General features: G+C 33.9%; 1 protein-coding gene across 1 annotated transcript; it reads right to left on the bottom strand.

The window, feature by feature from the left end:
* Nucleotides 1–18,052: 18,052 nt before the first annotated feature.
* LOC143202176 (uncharacterized) lies at nucleotides 18,053–19,562 on the bottom strand. The gene is made up of 2 exons (XM_076413472.1): nucleotides 19,035–19,562; nucleotides 18,053–18,932 (listed from the first exon to the last, which is right to left on the bottom strand). The coding sequence occupies exons 1-2, from the start codon at nucleotides 19,447–19,449 to the stop codon at nucleotides 18,067–18,069; spliced, it is 1,281 nt and encodes a 426-aa protein (XP_076269587.1). The 5' UTR covers nucleotides 19,450–19,562; the 3' UTR covers nucleotides 18,053–18,066.
* Nucleotides 19,563–22,276: the final 2,714 nt, after the last annotated feature.

Here is a 22,276-nt window from a genome sequence, read left to right as displayed (position 1 = left end):
AGTCCCGCCGAGGACAACAACTTTTTGTTCTTGTTCTAGTTTGGTTAGAACATTTCTCAAACCTCTTAGGCTAGATCCTCTGTTAGAGGTCTTCTTTATTTTCAAATATTGTTTCTTTATTGCTAATTTTCCTCAGACGGGCTGCACCTTTACATGGCCTACCCATTGTACTACTTAATAAACAAACTGCGTTATTTATTGAGTAAGTATCCAACACTAAAAAAATAAAAATAAAATATTTTTAACAAAAAAATTTAATCAACTTCAAAAAATAAATAAGGAACTCAGTAAAATGTAGAAAATAATCAAACTTATTTTTAACAAAAAAAAAACGTTTTAAAATGAAATATGTACATTATAATGGTTATAATAACTAAATAAAAATAAAAAAAACCTCATTTAATCTATCTACTACATGTGTTTTATATTCTACTATATACACACAGTTTAGCTTAATATCTATTTAAACCTATTTATCTATTTACAATATCAACGAGCCTTTTTGAGCGTCCACTGCGTTCACCGTCTTCGATGCACACTTCACCACGTCTAAAACTTAACATACCAATCCTTGATGGTTGATTTTCCTGGGGCGGTGTCCAGAAACTCGGCATCAAGCCAAGTTTTTGCTTCAACTGTAACTTCCCTTCGAAAAGAAATATTTTATCAACACGCCAAATTCATTTTTATCCATTTTTTTTAAATAACAATAGTTGCTTCACTCAAAATGTTAAAATTCACAAACTAATGATCCGACAGCTGTCAACTTTATACACGAATCTTTTGAGGACTAGGGCTAACTAAAAAACATATCGATTTAATTTTAGTAGCGCCATCTATGTGTCAAGCAGGGGACTTTTCAGTTCACCTGTTAGTTACTTGACTCCAGTCTGCAACAGACAAATTTCGATATTGTATAGCCCATTGGAGTCGCTTATTTTTCTTGCTGTCGGTTAGGCGTGTTTTTTTTTGAAGGCCACGGTCCTCTTAGATCCTCTTCAACCAACCATCTCCGCATAATCCTTCCCGAAGTCTTTACACCCTTGTCGTTTATTATCATAGTCAAGTGAGCAACGTACTTTTCAAGTAAAAGTCGTTTAAAACTAATGAAATTATAACATTTGGACAAAACAACAACAATACGCACATTTTCGACGGACAATAACTGAATGAGAAGAAGCGTCATACAATTGGAAAATGACACACGTTTAATATATTGCCACTTCACAAAAACTATAATAATGGTACTAGTATTGAGACAAATATAATAAGCTAAAAATGGTACTATCCCTAATAATTTGGCGATCCACTATAAATTTAAGAGCGACCTGGTCAATTTCTGGATCGCACTGGACATTTTTTATGGATACCGTTACCCATTTAAGATAAAATAACCCTTTAAAACAACATTATTTATTCAAACAAATATAATAAACTTATAAAATACATAATTACGAGTAAAGTCCCAATAATTTCGCCCACCTACTGTAATACAAAACAATAAAATAACAAGCTACGCCCTGTAGATCGCGTAATTCCACCGCACCGATTCGTAGTTATCCGCGAATCGACAGTACTTCTTTTGTTCCCTCTCGCAAGAAACTAACACAAAACCACTATTATAAATCCAATTTAATTAAAGAAAAAAAAGGCGAGGTTAAGCACCCTTAACCATATATCACGTTTAAATCTCTCTCGTGATATCGAGATAATTTGGCTTTGACGGTGGAAGAAGCTTCCAGATACCTGGCTACTCGATGCGCCGCACCAATCAAGACTGTAATTATTTTAATGCCCAGTTGGCGGTGGAAAGTGCAAGCGTCGACGACCGACCGCGAGAAAAAAGACGGGCGCGCGGCTTTTTTCCGAACATTCATCGAATGCAAATTGGACCGACTTTAAACGATGGTTCGACCGAGCATCGATCGTTGTTTAATTTGCACTCTGCGCGGCGACCGGACGGTAACTAAAAATGATTGATTGCCATTCGACGATCGTGCATCGCGATTAAGACACCATAGCTCACCGATTGTTTTGATTGCGAACACTCTGGATGATGGGAATATAGACTTAACGAAAATACGTTTAGAAGCCAACTAGATTTTAATTTTTTCTGACAAAAAATTATTTTTTTTTGGGTCACACGCCAGAGCCTGTTCGGCACTGAGGTCAAATAATATTGCCGATGGCCGGTCAACGCGCGAGCGCGTGGTGGGTTAGAATGGGCAGAATAGGAAAATACATTGTTGATTAGAAGATATAATTTAATAAACCATAAAAAAATTATATCTATAATGGAAAATAATCAACTACTAAAGTAAGATAAAGATATATTCAGCAGAATAACGAGAAAAAAATAATTAAGTAAATGTTACTACAAACAAACAAAATATATATTCAAGTAAATTGAGAAGTCAATAGAAATAAATGAATGACCATAAGCTAATGAAAATGTTCATTAAAACTCACAAAATAAATAAAAATCCTATTCAGATAAAATATATATATATATATATATATATATATAAATATATATATATATATATATATATATATATATATATATATATATATAAATATGTATATCAGACATCTGTCGGATCATCAGTTTGTGAATTATTGTTTTTTGAGTGAAGCAACTATTGTTATTGTGAAAAAAATGAATAAAAAGGAATTCGCGTTTTGATGAAATATTACTTTTTGAAGGGAAAAAATACAATTGGAGCAAAAACTTGGCTTGATGCCGAGTTTCTGGATACTGCCCAGGAAAATCAACCATCAAAGATTGGTATGCTAAGTTTAGACGTGGTGAAATGATTACTGAAGACGGTGAACACAGTGGACGCCCAAAAGAAGTTGTTACCGACGAAAACGTTTAAAAAATCAACAAAATGATTTTGAATGACTGTAGGTTGAATGAAATAACAGACATACTAAAGATATCGACTGAACGTGTATATCATATCATTCACGAATATTTGGGTATGAGAACACAACGATTAGTTGATGATTCGGAGCAGTGTTTGAAGATGAGTTTTTGCGTCGATATATAACAACGGATGAAGAATGGCTCCATTATTTCACTCCGAAGTCCAATCGACAGACATCCTAGTGGACTGCACACGATGAACCCGCTCCAAAACGTGGAAAAATACAACAGTCGGCTGGCAAGGTTATGGTGTCTGTATTTTAGAATGCCCATGCAATAATTTTCATTGACTACCTTGAAAAAGGAAAGACCATCAACAGCGACTATTACATAGCGTTATTGGACCGTTTAAAGGACGAAATCGCCGAAAAACGGCCGCATTTGAAGAAAAAGGAAGTGCTGCTTCACCAAGACAACGCACCGTGTCACAAGTCAGTCACGAATGAAGAGATGATCGCTGAAACTGAGACCTATTTTGAAACAAGGGACAAATCGTACTACAAAAATGGTATCGAAAAGTTAGAGGGTCGATATAATCAGTGTATCATCCTTGAAGGCAATTATGTTGAATAAAAAAAACATATTTTACCAAAAAATGGGTTACTATGATAAGCCGGGGACTTTTAAACTGACCTGTTATATATATATAACCTCCAGCTTCCATTTAGCTTTAAAATAGTGTAAAAATGTCTGTCTTTCAGGCGATATTATGACAATAAATTGAACTAACAGTTTCCATTTGATTTATAGGGCATCAAGTCCCTTCGAAGAAGGATCTCTGTGCCGACTACATACGAATTGAGCCGATCGAAGCCGACATTCGCCTTATAATTCACGTTCCTTAACTAAACACGTACCGATAAATCGCAACAATGTATTCCACGTTAATGTTATTACACAATGTCCAAGAAAGGAATAAACGAGACCGTGATAAATAAGGCTGGTAATCACTAAGTTGTACACGTAACACAAGTCACAATTTCTCACCTGGAACCGTTTAATATTACTTAAGTACTCCACAGAGCAAGTGAATAGTGAGTGATAAAATATTCGTTTAAAGTTAGGCAGTTGATTAATGTGCGAAAGAAAAAATCAAGGAACATCCCATGACCATCATAAGATGTTATGCCCTCTTCACACGTAAGCAACAAATTTTGGAAACACTGCTTTACCGGTTAATTGAAAAGTTCGAGGCCTACCATAGTAAAACAAATTTTTTTGACAAAATTAGTTTTTTTTATTCGGCATAATTCCCTTCAAGGGTGATACACTGATTATAGCGACCCTCCAACTTTTCGATACCATTTTTGTAGTAGGATTTGTCCTTTGCTTCAAAATAGGCCTCAGTTTCGGCGATCACTTCTTCATTCGACGAAAATTTCTTCCCAGCGAGCATTATTTTGCGATCTGAGAGCAGGAAATAGACGCTGGGGATTAGATCTGGAGAATACGGTGGATAAGGAAGAAATTCAAAGCCCATTTCATGGATTTTTGACACGGTGCATTGTCTTGGCTTTGAAGCGGTTTCATCGTGTGCAGTCCACTGTCGATTCGACTTCAAAGTGAATTGATTGAGCCATATTTCATCCATTATCACATATCGACGCAAAAACTCAGGTATATTACGGTTGATCATCTTCAAACACTGCTCCGAATCATCAACTCGTCGTTGTTTTTGGTCAAAAGTGACATCGCCCAGCACCCACTTTGCACAGAGCTTTCTCATACCCAAATATTCGTGAATGATATGATGTACACGTTCAGTTGATATCTTTAGAGTGTCTGCTATTTCATTCAATTCCAATTTACCATCATTCAAAATCATTTTGTTGATTTTTTTTAAATGTTCTCCTCGGTAACAACCTCTTTTGGGAATCCACTGCGTTCGCCGTCTTCGGTGGTCATTTCATCACGTCTAAACTTGGCATACCAATCCTTGATTGTTGATTTTCCTGGGCCAGTATCCGGAAATTCGGCATTAAGCCAAGTTTTTACTTCAACTGTATATTTTCCCTTCACAAAGTAACATTTTATCAACACGCGAAATTCCTTTTTATCCATTTTTTTCACAATAATAAAAGCTTTTTTTGCTTCACTCAAAATGCTATAATTCACAAACTAATGATCCAACAGCTGTCCAATTTATACACGCATCTTTTGAGGGTTATGGCTAACCAAAAAGCATATGGATTTAATTCTAATATCACCATCTATGTGTCAGGCCGGGAACTTTTCAATTGACCTGTTAATAGGCTAGATGACTTAAAAATAAAAAATCTCAAATAACATAAATTTTCATACAATCGATTAGTCGATAATGAGAGTAATATGTGACCTTAACTGAAATAATATTTTTAAAAATAGTACTAGAACTATTATTAACTGAAGTGAGTGACTATTCCCGACACACTAACCATGAAATGTAGTAGAATATTAATGAGCATTAAATAAATATATAAATTATATTATATTAAATAAATATTATATTCAATTCAAAGTTATTTTGTATATACGCCATCAAGATGTTTAATGTATTGCCTGCCGCAATTTGTAAATTTGTTTTAGAATCAGATATTTTCCTACTCATCTTATTCTAGTTAAAAAGGGTCACAATGCTGTCTGATTAGTTCAAGCACGTAAACGAATGAGCCTGTCAAAGTCATCCTGTTGTCATACGTGCAGATGCAAAATTCTTGAAAGCTTAAGAGCTTATAATTCTAACCTATACACTATTGTGGCTGTATAATTAACTGTACTTTTTAGATGCACTATGATGTTAGAATAAACATATTTGGTAACATTTTTGTTCAATTATTTTTTTTTAGAATAGAATTTAGAATAGCTCCTAGTCTAGTTATTGTCATTATTTTTAACGGCTTTTCATAGTATATACTATAAAATTATAAAATTGTCACAAAACATAATAAAACATTGTTGCCGAAGACGAATAGTAAGCGAAACCCAAATTTAACAGACAAAGACCGACGAACATAAAAGAATATTAAAAACGGTCATAAGCAATAGTGATAAGCAAAAAAACAATAAAATTGAAGAATACTTAATACATATCATAACATATCAGCAACAGAATTCGTACGGGTTAGCTTCAAAAATATATATTTTGTTACTAAATAATACCTTCTCCAATGAGTAACATTACTTAGTCCTAAACTAGTACAACAAAAAATATTTTTTTACAATAAATTAATTTACTATAAACTCGAACTTACTTATTTTCATAAATTAACTAAAAATACTGTATTACATGATATACATGAAGGTATAAACAAATATTGCGCAAAGATACCAAGTGTGAACATAGCTTTATACGCCAAACTAACTGAAATGAATCAAGGAATCAGCATTAACCTAACTAATTTAGGATGACTGTCGGCGAATACCGCGAAGACATCTTGATTAAGTAAATGCGGCGCTAATAAATTCGTAAATAAATTTTGTTCAGTAGAGATCCAAGTAAGCAACTGCGCGCGAAAAAGTCACGCCTTAAACCATTCCCCGTTCTGGGATATTTATGGAAAATGACATTTAAGAACGTGCTGTAGTTTAATTTTTATGAACGGGCATCATTTACACTAATGAGGGTTAAGGTTCTTAATAAATCCGTAGCTTGGGTGTCTTAAAATAATTTAACATTTTATTCCATGGAACATCATGTTCATATCAGGCGGAAATGAAATGCTAAATAAAAAGCAGATTCTATCCAATTCTATCCATAATCTATCCATTGTCAGCACGCCACATCAAATTTGACTTTAGAATGTTTGCCCGTTTACAACCTATAAAAGTTACATTTAAAAATTGCTGTTCATAGTCTGAGTGTCTTAAAATAATTTAATTTTTATTCCATGGAACATCATGTTCATATCGATCGAACAAATACGATGTTAAATAAAACGAAGATTTTTAGCTCTATAACATTTCTAATTCCACCAATTTCACCAATTGTCAATTTCTTCTTCGACGTGTCTGACCGAGTTCATACAAAGGGAAGGTATTATTGTATGTAGACAATGCTTCTTTCTACATATGTAAACAGTTCTTGCCTGTATATCCTTCTCCACCTGAATTTCTATTGTAGTTCTAATTCTTTGCCACATCCCATATCAATTTTATTGGATTTAAAATGCCATATTCTTCAGCCATCTGATCTACCATAAGTCTTTTTTCAGGCCTATTTCTAAAAAAGTAAATTTCCTGAAACGCATTTAAATATTTCATTCATATTTACCAAGTAAAAACTTGAAATAGTCCACAGTTTATTTTATATACTGCAAGCTATTCCTCTGCAGCCTTTGTCAGTGTACTTGTTGGGATCTCCTCCACCAATGTACATTGTATTATAAGAATTACTGATGGTTCCTCCAAGTTCTTTAAGAGCTAATTTTGTTTATGAAGGGATGTTCTACATCCCTCAAATAGCTATATTATAGTCTTATTGCTCAGAATATACATGAATATTTGGTTAAAATGTATGAGGAGAGAAATATGGCAAATGCATTAAGGAGAATACATTGATAAAATGTAGTTTTATCAAGAAAGATGTATATAGGTAGTAACAGAACAAACTAAGAAGAAATATGGTAATATCAAAATGACTCTACAATGAATCATTGCAACATTGCATCGAAGGAAACAAGAACTAAGCATAAAAGCATAAAATGTAATAATAACCCTAACGAAATTAAAATAGATGACTCAGATATACAATTGTTAATTAGGTGGATTAAACCACCACATAAAAAACGCGCCTAGAATTATACCTATACTAGTGTGGAAAGAAGTTCAATGTAAATATAATAAAACAACTTTAACCTATAAATTATCGTGGCTGTATAATTAATTACAGTTTCTTCGATAATATATGCATTTGATGTACTATATTGTTAAAATAATTCTTATTTTAATTAATAATATTTTAATTTATTTTATTTAGATTAGAATTTTGTTACATGTCAGAGCCAATATGTACTAAAACTCAGAATTTCTGCGGCAAAATTGCGACGTCTTGACAAGTCACGTGCGTCACTACTGTTTTGAATAGACTATATCTATTTTTAACTAGAATAAAGTGAGGAGGAAGATATTGTCTGATTTTAGAACGAATTTACAAATTGTGGCAGGCAAACATTAAACATTTTGATGACGTGGGTTCACTGTTATTTCGGACAGTCTATATATTGCATGGTATTCATATTATTTAATAAGACTTTCTCATTTAATTTATGCGCTACTAATTACAATGTAATTTATATCATGTCAACCAGCAATCATCTAAAACAATATTCACATTTTGCAAAACTGACATGACCAATAAACGAATACCAGAAATTTCGTTCCTCCATTATACAGTTGGAAAATCGAAGGAAGTCAAGGTGTCGAGGCCGGATGCTGCAAACGTTTCGTATCTATCTTTGAATAAATTAAACGGCGACACGAACCAGAGCGTTCGCCGGTTCGATAGGAGTAGAAGGTGCAAATTGCGGCCTGATAAAAGTGCGAACGACAAAAACACGTAATGATTCCCATATACGTCCTCGTCATCTTATTTATACCGAGATTATGTAAAAGGTGCAGCTACTTTATATCTATTCTAAATTGGTTTTTCATCGGATGCTCTGATTTTCACTCCTGATATCTGGATTGAAGAATGTTATATGATATCGAAGCTGCTACTATTAATATGTTTTCTACACTCTGTCTCAATGGATGATAAGTATTTGAAATAGTAAACAAATACCCTGAAAGCAACCAGTGGCACGTTCATTAGAAATTCATTCAGAACCACTGCACTGAATTGGATAATTTTTTTTGTGTTCGTTATTGTCCGAACATTTTTTTACATTTAAATTTCCTACAGTTGACACTTTTATTAATTAGTTTAAACCATAAAGTAATATCTAGAGTATTAACTTAATACAGCAAAGTGTTTGTACATACGTCATCAAGATGTTTAATGAATTGCCGACCGCAATTTGTAAATTCGTTTTAGAATCGGATAATATTTTCCTTCTGCTTTCATTCTAGTTAAAAAGAGACACAATGCTGTCTGATTAGTTCGAACGCGTAAACGAATGAGTGTGTCAAAGTTGTTCGGTTGTCAGAGATATGCAAAATTCTTGAAAGCAATAGTGATAAGAGTTTAGGGTAAATTGATGTGGCTCGGTAAATGGAGGTAAAACGAAATGAAACAGTGGTGTTTATATTATGTGACCGTTATTTATTGGCAATATAAAAAATTTAGAAAATACAAAATATATATCGTGTTAAAGTTGTCGCTGCTGGCACCCCGCCCGTGTTCAACATCTGGGATTATATTTCTGGGTACTTTGTTGACCGTTCTTCCACAATGTAAAGTTCGACATGCCTCAAGGTCCCTACAAGAGGTTATAATATCTCTAACCTATAAACTATTGTGGCTGTATAATTAAGTGCAGTTTTTAGATGTACTATATTGTTAAAATATTTGTTAACATTTTTGTTCAATTATTTTATTTAGATTAGAATTTGTTAAAGCCAAACTGAACTAAAATAATGAGTAAATAAATTAAATGACGTATGTATAAAATAACTTTTAATAGAGTATACACGTCATTTCAGAATTGTTGATATGGTCTTAACAGAGAAGGCGCTGAGAACGCCATTTCGCTGCATTTTATTGGTTAGTTTAAATTGCCATACATGTTTCATACACATCAAGAGACTAACCTCTGACGTCACATGGTGCCGACCGATTAAATTTGAAATAAAACCCAAATGTAATTTCATAATAAAAATCTATTAAAATAAAATTCTATATAAATAGAAATATTAAAAAAGCCGGATTAATTGTGCGCAGTGGTTCGAATCCTGCTGGGGCATGGTTGTAAATTTATGATTGTGATTGTTTAAAATTTGTGATGTTTAATATTATCGCGGTCACGCCAGTAACCAGGCTGGGTAAGACCGGATGTCTTCTGGGATTATTTCTAAGTCTTAGTCGAAAGTCTTAATGCCTTAATGCCGAGGACCGTGGTTCGGAGTCCACGTTAAACTTTAGGCCCAGTCCAGATAAACCCATAGTTGGTAAAAGGAGACTTTAAAATATACATAAATAATTTATAAAATATGAAAATGCATACCTTTTTAAAGCGAAAATATGATCAGGCAAAAAAAAAACGAAAAGTATCCACAGACATAAGAGTTAATTTATTTTATGAAATTAATTAAGAACACTTGTCTTTGATAGAAATATTCATTAAATGGCGTCGCCATAAATGAAGTGTGTGCTAATTCACATCTGCTAAAGATTAATAATTTAGTTCGTATTTGGTAGGAATAGTAATTTTACTTCTACTCGAAACATTTATCTTGTTTTCATTTTTATAATCAAAATGTCCAATCAGCGAAAAATATACAATTAGGGAGCTTAAGTAATTTAAGTAATTGTATTAAACCCTGACTGATATATAGTGATTCAATCTATAAAGATTAAGTTTAATATTAAAACAGATAAGGACAAGTGATTTAACGAAAGAAAATACATATTTTACATTTTAAAGCTACACGGTATTAAATACATTTTTAAAACTTCTAATTATTAATTTATAATGTTAAATAGCATTATTAGTTTAACCTTGATAGATTTGTTTCAATAGCTTATAAGTTTTTTTTAATAACTTCGAGGAAATGTAGCAAACATTTCGGGGAATGTTTATGTATGGTTCTTAGTTAGTTACTGCAGTTAGTCCGTGTATTCTGCTGTTACATATTACGTATATCAACCCCATATAGATCTAAAACTAATTTCTCCATTGGAAGTTGCCACTGAAATTGATAACCTCGATCCTAAAAATCCATTTCACCTGAATTATTGAAAGAACTGTTACGAAAAGCAATCATCATGTTGACCTATATATATAATGCCTGTTTAAGACTAAAGGATGTTCCCGCATATTTTAAGGTGAAACAAATAATTATGCTCCAAAAACCTGACAAACCTGCAGAACAAGTACAATTTTACTGGCCCAGTTCGCTGCTACCTGCAATATCAAAGCTATTTGAGAAACTAATATTTAAACGTGTTAAAAATTTTATAATAATACCAGATTTCCAGTTTGGTTTTTGAAATCACCACTCAACAATCGCTCAAGTGCTCAAACATTTAAAACTATTTCGGCTGGAGTTGCACAAGGTAGCGTCTTGGAACGTCTCCTGTATCTGCTCTACATCGCTGACAACCCAAAAATAAAAGAAACACTACTTGGAACCTTTGCTAACGACACAATTATTATGGCAAACGACATATCTCTGCCTAGGGCAGTAGAAAAAGTACAACAAAATCGACAAATGGACGAAAGATTGGAAAATTCAACATAACAGCCTCCAAATATGTCAATTTTGTATTGCGGTGAAATAAAAACTTAATTATATTACTCAATGAAAAGTCAAACCAAGGTTCTTCGATTGATTACCAATGTCTATCGCTACGTAACCTAACGAAGAACTGCACGATGACCTGGAAATCAAATGGATTTGCCAAGTTATCCAAGATTTCGTCATACTATCGTGAAAAAAATACAATTGCTGGACGTCGGGCAGGATGTCAGAAGATTGAAGCGAACCAAACCATACGAACTTATATAAAGTGTATACCTTTTAGAGTAAACTATAGCTATAAGTTAAAATAATTTTATAATTGATAAATACATGTTGATATATTTTCTCGCACTCGTCTTGCTCGTGAATTAATCCAAGTACAAATGAAATGTAAATAAATGTAATTTAAAATTTTTATACTGTCTTTATTTACTAAAAAAAAAACCGTTTTAATTAATGTTATAGAACAAAAAAAATATGTCACACAGTGTTAGTTATGCAATTGATTGAAGGCAATTATGTTGAACAAAAAAACTAATTTTGGCAAAAAAATGTGTTCTACTATGGTAGGCCGGGGATTTTTCATTTCAGTTTCAATAGTGTAACTGTTCAGATATACTATAATGTTAAAATAAATTATATTTAATATTATTTTTGTTCAATTATTTTATTTAGATTAGAATTTTGACTGAACTGAACTAAAACTTTGTCGACGTCACAAATATCCATGACGCATTATTAAAGAAATTTTGAATGAACAATAAAAAAGGACGCGTAGTTATCAAAAATCCCTGGCTAGATTAGAACAAGTGCGCGTGTGCAGTTACAGTAGATAAAAATTTGTATAGCCATGGATGTATAGGTTTTTTACTGTCGTCTGTGGCGAAGACCTCCGCAACTGGACACGGCAGAATAGCACAATCAAATTTCACCCGTGGAATAAACCGGACAAAGACGAGATCTGAATTATGTTGTCTTCGGATTCGTCCTCTAATCAACTTTATCAAAAAGAGGACATTTTACGGTTATTTACAAGACTCAGATCGCAGATCTGCGTAAGAACATCTACAGTTCGCATTCTACACCTATTGTTATTCTCCCGAGCTGGTAGATTTTCCGTTCTCGCTTATTTAACGCGAACCATACATCTTCCACACCTGACCGGAATAGAGAATCCTCATAATTGAATCGTTTGTAGCGATGTTCAAGTTAAGAACCGAAAGGACAGATGAAATTTATACGGTCTAGGTCGGTTAATACGCCATCCAGTAAACATATTATGCCGCTCTACGTTTTCTAGTTACATTTTTCCACAAGCGTTTCGTTTGCTATCTCGCCACAGAAGGAGCGTATGCAGGAGAATTTATTATATTACCACCGAGTTAAGTTATTCACCTTCGCAATAGGATTAATGCCATTACAATTATAAGTTAACAATACATATATAAGAATTTTTACAGGTCAATTGAAAAGTTCTTCTCAGATCTCGAAAGAATGCTCGCTGGGAAGGAATTCTCGTCGAATGAAGAGATGATCGCCGAAACTGAGGCCTATATTGAAGCAAAGGACAAATCGTACTACAAAAATGGCATCGAAAAGTTGGAGGGTCGCTATAATCAGTGTATCACCCTTGAAGGGAATTATGTTGAACAAAAAAAACTAATTTTGGCAAAAAAATGTGTTCTACTATGGTAGGTCGGGGATTTTTCAGTTCAGGCATTAGTGTAACTGTTCAGATATACTATAATGTTAAAATAAATTATATTTGATAATATTTTTGTTCAATTATTTTATTTAGATTAGAATTTTGACTAAACTGAACTAAAACGTCGTCCACGTCACAAATATCCATGACGCATTATTAAAGAAATTTTGAATGGACCATAAAAAAGGACGCGTAGTTATCAAGAAACCCTGGCTAGATTAGAACAAGTGAGCGTGTGCAGGTACAGCAGATAGAAACTTGTATAGACATGGATGTATAGGTTTTTTACTGTCGTCTGTGGCGGAGACCTCAGCAACTGGACGTGGCAGAATAGCACAATCAAATTTCACCCGTGGAATTAACCGAACAGAGACGAGATCTGAATTATGTTGTCTTCGGATTCGTCCTCTAATCAACTTTATCAAAAAGAGGACATTTTACGGTTATTTACAAGACTCAGATCGCAGATCTGCGTAAGAACATCTACAGTTCGCATTCTACACCTATTGTTATTCTCCCGAGCTGGTAGATTTTCCGTTCTCTCTTATTTAACGCGAACCATACATCTTCCACACCTGACCGGAATAGAGAATCCTCATAATTGAATCGTTTGTAGCGATGTTCAAGTTAAGAACCGAAAGGACAGATGAAATTTATACGGTCTAGGTCGGTTAATACGCCATCCAGTAAACATAGTATGCCGCTCTACGTTTTCTAGTTACATTTTTCCACAAGCGTTTCGTTTGCTATCTCGCCACAGAAGGAGCGTATGCAGGAGAATTTATTATATTACCACCGAGTTAAGTTATTCACCTTCGCAATAAGATTAATGCCATTACAATTATAAGTTAATAATACATATATAAGAATTTTTACAGGTCAATTGAAAAGTTTTTCTCAGATCTCAAAAGAAAGCTCGCTGGGAAGAAATTTCCGTCGAATGAAGAGGTGATCGCCGAAACTGAGGCCTATTTTGAAGGAAAGGACAAATCGTACTACAAAAATGGTATAGAAAAGTTGGAAGGTCGCTATAACAGTGCATCACCCTTGAAGGCAATTATGTTGAACAAAAAAAACTAATTTTGGCAAAAAAATATGTTCTACTATGGTAGGCCGGGGATTTTTCAGTTCAGGCATTAGTGTAACTGTTCAGATATACTACAATGTTAAAATAAATTATATTTGATAATATTTTTGTTCAATTATTCTATTTAGATTAGAATTTTGACTGAACTGAACTAAAACGTCGTCCACGTCACAAATATCCATGACGCATTATTAAAGAAATTTTGAATGGACCATAAAAAAGGACGCGTAGTTATCAAAAATCCCTGGCTAGATTAGAACAAGTGCGCATGTGCAGGTACAGTAGATAGAAATTTGTATAGCCATGGATGTATAGGTTTTTTACTGTCGTCTGTGGCGGAGACCTCCGCAACTGGACGTGGCAGAATAGCACAATCAAATTTCACCCGTGGAATAAACCGGACAGAGACGAGATCTGAATTATGTTGTCTTCGGATTCGTCCTCTAATCAACTTTATAGATCGCAATAAAAGCAAGAGAGTCATTAGGTCTCGGGTGCCGTAGATTTACAGCAATCGGATTTACAGCGACCGCGTGCATTGTTTCTTGTTTATGACCGCCCGTTTACTATCCCATATTTTACCCCAATCAAAGCTCTGTATTTTCTACGGGAAACTTTTACAGGTGCGCTATAAAACATTCGCTACTAAAATCCGCCTGACTCGCTACATAACTCGAACAACTTAAATAATATGTTTTATGCTCCTTAATAAACATGATGGAGATGAAGCAATTAAAATGGTTCGGATTTTGCACGACTTTGTCTGTGTTGTTTTGTAAAAGTGCGAGTAAGAGTCGTAACAGGATCTTAATTTATTAATGGAAATGATTTAACATCTGCGATGATGATTCGTCCATTAATATCTCAAAGGTACCTTCATAATTGCATGTTACATCGTTAATATTATGGTGAGTACAGAACTGAACATTTGAGGCGGATTTCGTGAACTGAATGAGCGAAAGTGAATTCGGCGAACATTCGTCCCGAACAGGATACTGTAAACTGAAGGTAATTTCAGTTTAGCACATGCGCATGTTCATTTCAGCGCTCTCGTGGAAATGAAATTAAAAAATAATCAAGCATGTTACAATAGTAAAGGAAATGCTCGGAACTTATTTAATGACTAATAAATATAGCAACATGAAAATAATCATTCATATTTTACGAAATATTTTAAATGAAATGCTAATCAAAATATACCTTTTAATAATTGAGTAATTTTGTTTACCGAGTAAATAAAAATTGGGAACCATTTGGAAATAAAATCAAAAATAAATATTAGAAAATTTGATTACAAAACGAAACGGCGTGAAAAAGACCATATTTATATAGAAATTATATTGATAATATATAATATATATGATTGATATGTTTACATCAAGTCCATGCACTATATTAACATAACGCCTCGACATTACCTAAGAGTATTTATCTAATATTTACGAAAAGTCCAGAAATCATATTTGTATATGTGATTCATCTATCTCAAAGCAAAATCTTCATCTTGCACACCATCGTACTTTTCACCTGAAAGAAGTCACCAGTCAATACATCATTATTTTTACGAACTAATAATTTATTAACCTATGCTCTTTTATAAAGATATATTCTTTTTTTCCTTGTTTGTTTCACTCTTCCACCTTCAGAGTAGTAGTCATCAGATCGTTAGGGTTTTTGATGATTAACGTTATATGTTTTGTTCACTCGATTCAGACTTACTGGTAAATTTGGTAATCTTTTCAATGTGTTGTTCTACACTACTCTTGCAATCTGCAAAATCCTATCTAATTTTTTCGATTTTTATAATATAACTAGCTGACCCGACAGACTTCGTCCTGTCAAAAAGATTTGTAATGTGGCAGTTTTTGTGCCTACGTATTTTAAAAAATTCTCCTGAACAGAACCATCACCCTGGTGATAGGGCGTTGTGAATAAAAAATAATTAAATAAAACATATATAAGGATTGAAAAGTAAGTAATCGCTTTATTGTTAATCATGTGAATCATAATTATTATTATTATTATCATTATATTGCTTTGTGGTATACGATGTTTTTTGTTTGATTACCTGGCGCATAGATAAACAAATCTGATGGTTTTCCAACACGGGAACAGGCAACATACAATTGACCATGTGAGAAACATGGGTTTTCTAGATTAATACCACAAACACTTAATGATTGCCCCTGGGACTTGTTTATAGTCATAGCAAAAGCAAGCCGTCAACATGTCTATAGGAAATTTGCCATTACCAATGTCAATGAGTTGTTTAGAGAATATGTTTCCAGATTGGTCATTTTGCAACTCGACACGCATATTCTTGCTTAAATGAAGTACTTTAACATGTTTCCACAAATTGGAGGACTTTAGACATGCATTGAGTTCATCAGCTGGCGTTGATCGTGGAATCACTGGCAATGTTTGACGAAAATCTCCTGCTAATAAAATCATTGCACCACCAAATCGGTTATTATTGCTACGTAGATCTTTTAAGGTTCTGTCTAAAGCCTCCAAAGATTTTTTATGTGCCATCGTGCATTCATCCCAAACAATCAATTTACATTGCTGCAAAACCTTTGCCATTGCAGAGTTCTTCGAAACGTTGCAGGTTGGAGTTTCATTGCTTTGCATATTTAATGGCAATTTTAGTGCTGAATGGGCTGTTCGACCACCTTCAAGCAAAGTTGCTGCGATTCCCGACGAAGCGAGTGCAAGTGCAATTTTATTTTGTGAGCGAATTGTTGCTAATATTAATGAAATAAAAAAAGTTTTTCCTGTACCACCAGGTGCATCTAAGAAATAAATCCCTCCAGTTTCATCATTTGTTACTTTCATAAGAGTTTCAAATACATACTTCTGTTGTTCATTTAACAGTGGAAGATTTGTTTGAATTTATTCTTTCAAAGCGTTGAGATCATACAGTCTTTCTCGATGCAACTCTTGGTTAAAAGCGTCATGCATTGGACGATTGGGCGCGGTCAGGCCTAATTGAATTAATAGTTTGTTTGACATTATCAAGCACATGTCCTCAATTGAAATCAATACTTCATTGTAAATTTCTTCACTGATTTGTATATTTGGATTTCCCATTCTATTCCGTATTTGATACAAAATATCATCACACATATAATCTTTGTACTTCATCCACAAATCAATTGGGTTTGATGGGAAGCATGTAGATATGATTATAGAAAACAATGTTCGTATTTGATGAGTGTGTGATGATATTACAGCATCATTGAGAGTTTGATCCCAATGAGCGTCATTTTCAAGCAATTGCAAACGTTGACAGGCTTCTCTGTAGGATCCACACAATTCACCATCAACAGTTCGTAACTGTTGGAATGATGTTGGGCCACGTACATTGACTAATAGCAGTCGTAAATAAAAACATTCATCATTGCTTGGATGTACTGAATAAATCCGGCCAATCGCATCGGTGGAATATACATCTGTATATCCTGGAACTGGTTTTCCTTGTTTCCGTCGTATAAATCTCCTTGAGGATTGATTCCAGGTATAATATTTTGGCATTTCAGAATATAGCAATGTTTGTGCGAAATCATCGTTTTGGCATGTCTCAAAAAAACTGGTTAATGTAGTAGATGGTGGCTGAGCAGCTCTTTGTACTGCGTTCTGTGCTGTAAAATACACTCTTTGTCCATTTTCTAAATGCACAGCTAAGTGAACAACAGAAGGGTGTCTCTCATGAATAGGAAAAGAAAATATTCGCCAAACTGCTTCATTACTGCTAACATAGCGGCCCATTTGGTATTGGGTAACTTCATCATTAGAATTCTCTGCACCAATTCCAATCACAGCCATATCACTCCCTTTGGTTACATATTTGCAAATGTATTTAATCGATTTCACTGAATGGCAAGATTCAACGTTGATGTGTGCTTTGAATGTCTTTGATAAAATGGGTGAATATGGAACAATCCAACGATTATCTATTTCAATATCTTGTTAATTTAATTTGACAATTGTTGATTTTCCGTTGTCTGCTGTCGATCTGCGACGATACAATGGATAACCGTCATTACCAGTAATTGTTTCCGATATTAATGTCCGTGGATATCGTTTTGAACATTTACCATCCATCATACACGGTGAATTTTGATTAAGAGTTCCACAGGGACCATGTATCATGTTTTTGATAACTACCTCATGCAATCCAGGATCTACTTGTACATTAGGGATTTCAGCTGATATCACTGCATCAACTTCATTTGGCCTTATCTTTTCAACCAACCAAACCAAAATGTGTGCATGTGGCAATCCTCGTTTCTGCCACTCCACAGAATACATCCAGCAGCGTGTCTCACCAAATACATTATGTTTTACGATGAAATTCATTAAAGATTTCAACTTTTGTCTAAAGACTCTGGCTGTAATATCATGACGATCAATGGATGATTTCCCAGGTAATAACTCCTGCTTAATTTCTATCCATTGCGGATTGCATGTAAATGTGATGAACAAATCTGCTGTACCATAATGACGAACATACGACATGGCATCTTGAGCATATTCGTGCATATGCCGAGGGCTTCCGATGTATGTTGCTGGAAGAATAGTCATCCGACCGACATTCTGTGCATTTCCATCAGTATTAATCGCATCTCGAAGGTGAATATACTCTTCAGATCGGAGTTTGGTTTGATTCAACCTGATGAATGTTAATCTCTCCGTTTCAATTTTAACATACATGTCATCAACATATTTGTGATATAATCGCCGACATTTCAATATGTGATTATCTGCATTTTCCCGAATCATTAGGCGGTATGAATAATAGTTCATTGAACTGACTTTTTTGTTGGTTTCAGAACCTGTAAACAGATTTTGTTTTAATAACATTCAAATATAAAATTAAAATACATAATATAGTGACTGAGATATTATCGCCATAGCTAAACTAATATTTTAGTTACCTGTAATGGGATTTATCATTTTTATTGATAAATCGTAGCCATCTTCACCTTGCCAAAATATAATGGGATATTGCAGTGCATCATATGAGCGGTGTGTTCCCTTTATAGGTTGTAATTGAAAATTCCGACGATGTAAAACAATATCACGGGATTCCAAGTTTTCTCCAACTACAACGATAGCAACTTCATCAATAGTTGGTGCATTAAAACGTCTTGTATGTTGACCTGCAGGTGTTTTATCAGCTCTGATTACAATTTTGTGATTATCGGATGGCATCAGATCCAGGGCAGTTTTAAACAATATAATCAATTGATTGTGTTGATGAAATAAAGTTTGTAATTGTTCTACAATAGACCTTTTTACTAAATTGTTATGTGCACAACGCAGATCAATTTCTTGTGGTGAATTGCCCATAAAATAAATTTGCAGGAATTTGTTGTCGCTATCTGACACTGGTAACAGTGAACCTGCTCTGTGATATATTTGCCCTTGTATCTGTAAATAAAAAAAATATTATGGTGTGGTATAAATTAATGGATTGTCAATGATCAAACTTAAATAATATTTGATCTTAAAAAGTATATATTTAGTTTTAACTAATATCTATCAAATATAAAATATAATAAAAGTGTCACTGAAACTGAATCACCATATAATATGATGACTAAGTGATATATTTCGTAATTATTAAGAAATTGAAGATTAGTAACACATCTTAACTTTGGTGACAGAAAATTTTGTTCGCTAAAATAATTATGAGTAACTGCTATAATACATACCTTGAAAGTTGGCATAAAATTTTCCCGAACTGCATTTGTTGCCCCAAATGAAGTCATTTGAAAGCAATTGTTATATTGTTGAATATGTGTCAAAAAGTGTATAGAATCTGTTCCTATTCCTGAAACCAATGAGTACAATGGTTCTGGTGGTGGATCCAATTGTATCAATTTCACTTTACCATTTGCGCAACACAATCCATTGGCATCGTTTTTGTATTTTAATGCCTTACAGTGTGAGCAAACCAAGTTCATAGAACCAATAACAACACATTGGTAGTTACTGTAGTCAATTGACACATCGTAACTGAAAGCAGCGGGATTCAAACTTGCGCGATTATTAGTTGAATGTCGCGCTCGCGCTTCACGCGTTTGTGATATCCGAATTCTTTCACGTTCATTTCCGTCGTCACGTTCTTGTGCAGTACGATTAGATCGGTAATTAGCTTGGTTTATAGCATATCTGGTTCTTCTACCTAAATTGCTTCGTCTTATAGGAGGCATATCAATTATTAATTATTTTTTCACTAATCACGAACTAAACAAACACTAACTAACTAAACACTCTGCACAAAACACGATATACGAATTTGTTTCGTGTATCACTTGACAATTCATCTGTCATCTGTCAAAAGTCATCTGTAACAGACAACTTTTTTTTTTTAAATTTGATATGACTTGAACTCAAATCCTTTTAATCCGTACGAATTGTTTTATTTATTTAAAATTTTTTATTTGTTTAAAATTTAATTCAAATTTTAAATAAATAAAACAATTCGTACGGATTAAAAGGATTTGAGTTCAAGTCATATCAAATTTAAAAAAAAAAAGTTGTCTGTTACAGATGACTTTTGACAGATGACAGATGAATTGTCAACTGATACACGAAACAAATTCAAACAAAAAGGGCTATTTTTAGGGTTTTTCCAGCAATAATTCTAATTTTTCTCGCCGTAAAAACCATCCCTGAACTTCAACGAACATTTTAAAAAAAGATTTGGCCAAATTGGTCCAGGCGTTGTTGAGTTATGCGCTTAGGAACATATTTTGCGATTCATTTTTATATATAAGATATATCATGATTATTTACCAATTCCCGCAATATAAATAGTGACCCTCGTATTCAGAACAGTAGTGACGCACGTCATCAACATGTGCCTGTCGAAAGTTGTATATTCGTTTTACAGTCAGACATTTTCCCTCTCATTTATTCCATTTAAAAAGTGATAGAACGCTCTTTGAGAAGTTCGGACATGTAACCGAATGAGTCTGTAAAAGTTGTCCGTTTGTCAAGAGTCTGCAAAATTCTTCAAAATATTATAACTACGGCTTGTAAACCGGCAAATATTGTTTTAATAAATGTCAAATCGCCACAGTTTTTATTGAAAATATTTTTGCGTTGCGGAAATACAGCTGGCACTAAAATATCGTCGTCTAAAGTATAACCGTCTTTCGAAATTATAATTGAAATATTTCTATATTTAATTATTTAATTTAGTTAGAATGTTATTTAATGTTATATAATAATATGTCAGAGTGAAAATGTACTAAAACTCAGAGTTATTGCGGCAACAGTGCGACGTTTTCTCAGATCACGTGGGTTCACTGCTGTTTTGAATTGAGTATAATTTTAGGGTCTCGGTGAATAGAGGTAAAACGGAATGAAACAGTGTTTATATTATGTGACCATTATTTATTGAAGTAATACAAAAATGTGGAAAATACAAAATAGATAAAACGTATGACAGCGATGTTACCTGGAGACGAGGCTTGGACAGTCAATGGTGGCACGTCTAAACCAAACGATGGTTGAGCACTGAATGAATCGAAATACCCTTCAACAACATCCCAGATAAACGTCTCGGGGTTGCCAGCTATTCGTTATCGGGTTCTAGTTGGCGGTGCTGGCACCCCGTCCGTGTTCAACATCTGGGATTATATTTCTGGGTATTTTGTAGACCGTTATTCCACGATGTAAAATTCGACATGCCTCAAGCTAAAGTTAAGAATAATAATTTACGCTAAACAAGCGTACGTGTGGTTTAAGCTAAATTTTCTGACTTTCGCTTGTCGTTCAGAATCTGTGTTGCTTCCATATTGCTGTGACTAGGGAACCTTATTTCATGTTTTAAGACTTCATCCTAACAAAAGAAAATCAAAAAGGACTTACCGAAGATTCCAATGTAAACACTTTTGAGTAACAATATAAAAATATCACCGTTCATCATTTTTCAAGTCGCAAGTATTATGTTTAATGAGCTAATAAATGCTCAATTCGTAAAACGGCCATTAAGTGAAAATGTCCGTCCTCCAGAGAATGCGGTGGACAGTCTATAAAGTGGCCGAAGAACAAAAACCAGAAATATCTGAAAATAATAAAGTAATTTATGACTTTTCCGCATTCAAGTTATTTTAATTGGTGAGCGATACCGCTTCGGACATCGATATTGAAACAATGTCTTACA

Source organism: Rhynchophorus ferrugineus, unplaced genomic scaffold (genome assembly GCF_030347505.1).
Source record: "Rhynchophorus ferrugineus isolate W39M unplaced genomic scaffold, kcgeb_rfMv2 rfM9, whole genome shotgun sequence".
NCBI classification, from domain to species: Eukaryota; Metazoa; Arthropoda; class Insecta; order Coleoptera; family Curculionidae; genus Rhynchophorus; species Rhynchophorus ferrugineus.
This window is presented reverse-complemented; position numbering and strand designations above follow the sequence as displayed.

Bases quoted from the DNA above. Each gene is read 5' to 3' on its own strand.
- LOC143202176 (XM_076413472.1), bottom strand. From the start codon at position 19,449: ATGGGCAATTCACCACAAGAAATTGATCTGCGTTGTGCACATAACAAT. The intron at 18,933-19,034 runs GTAACTAAAATA...ATCTGTTTACAG, and splicing joins AATGATAAATCCCATTACAG to GTTCTGAAACCAACAAAAAA.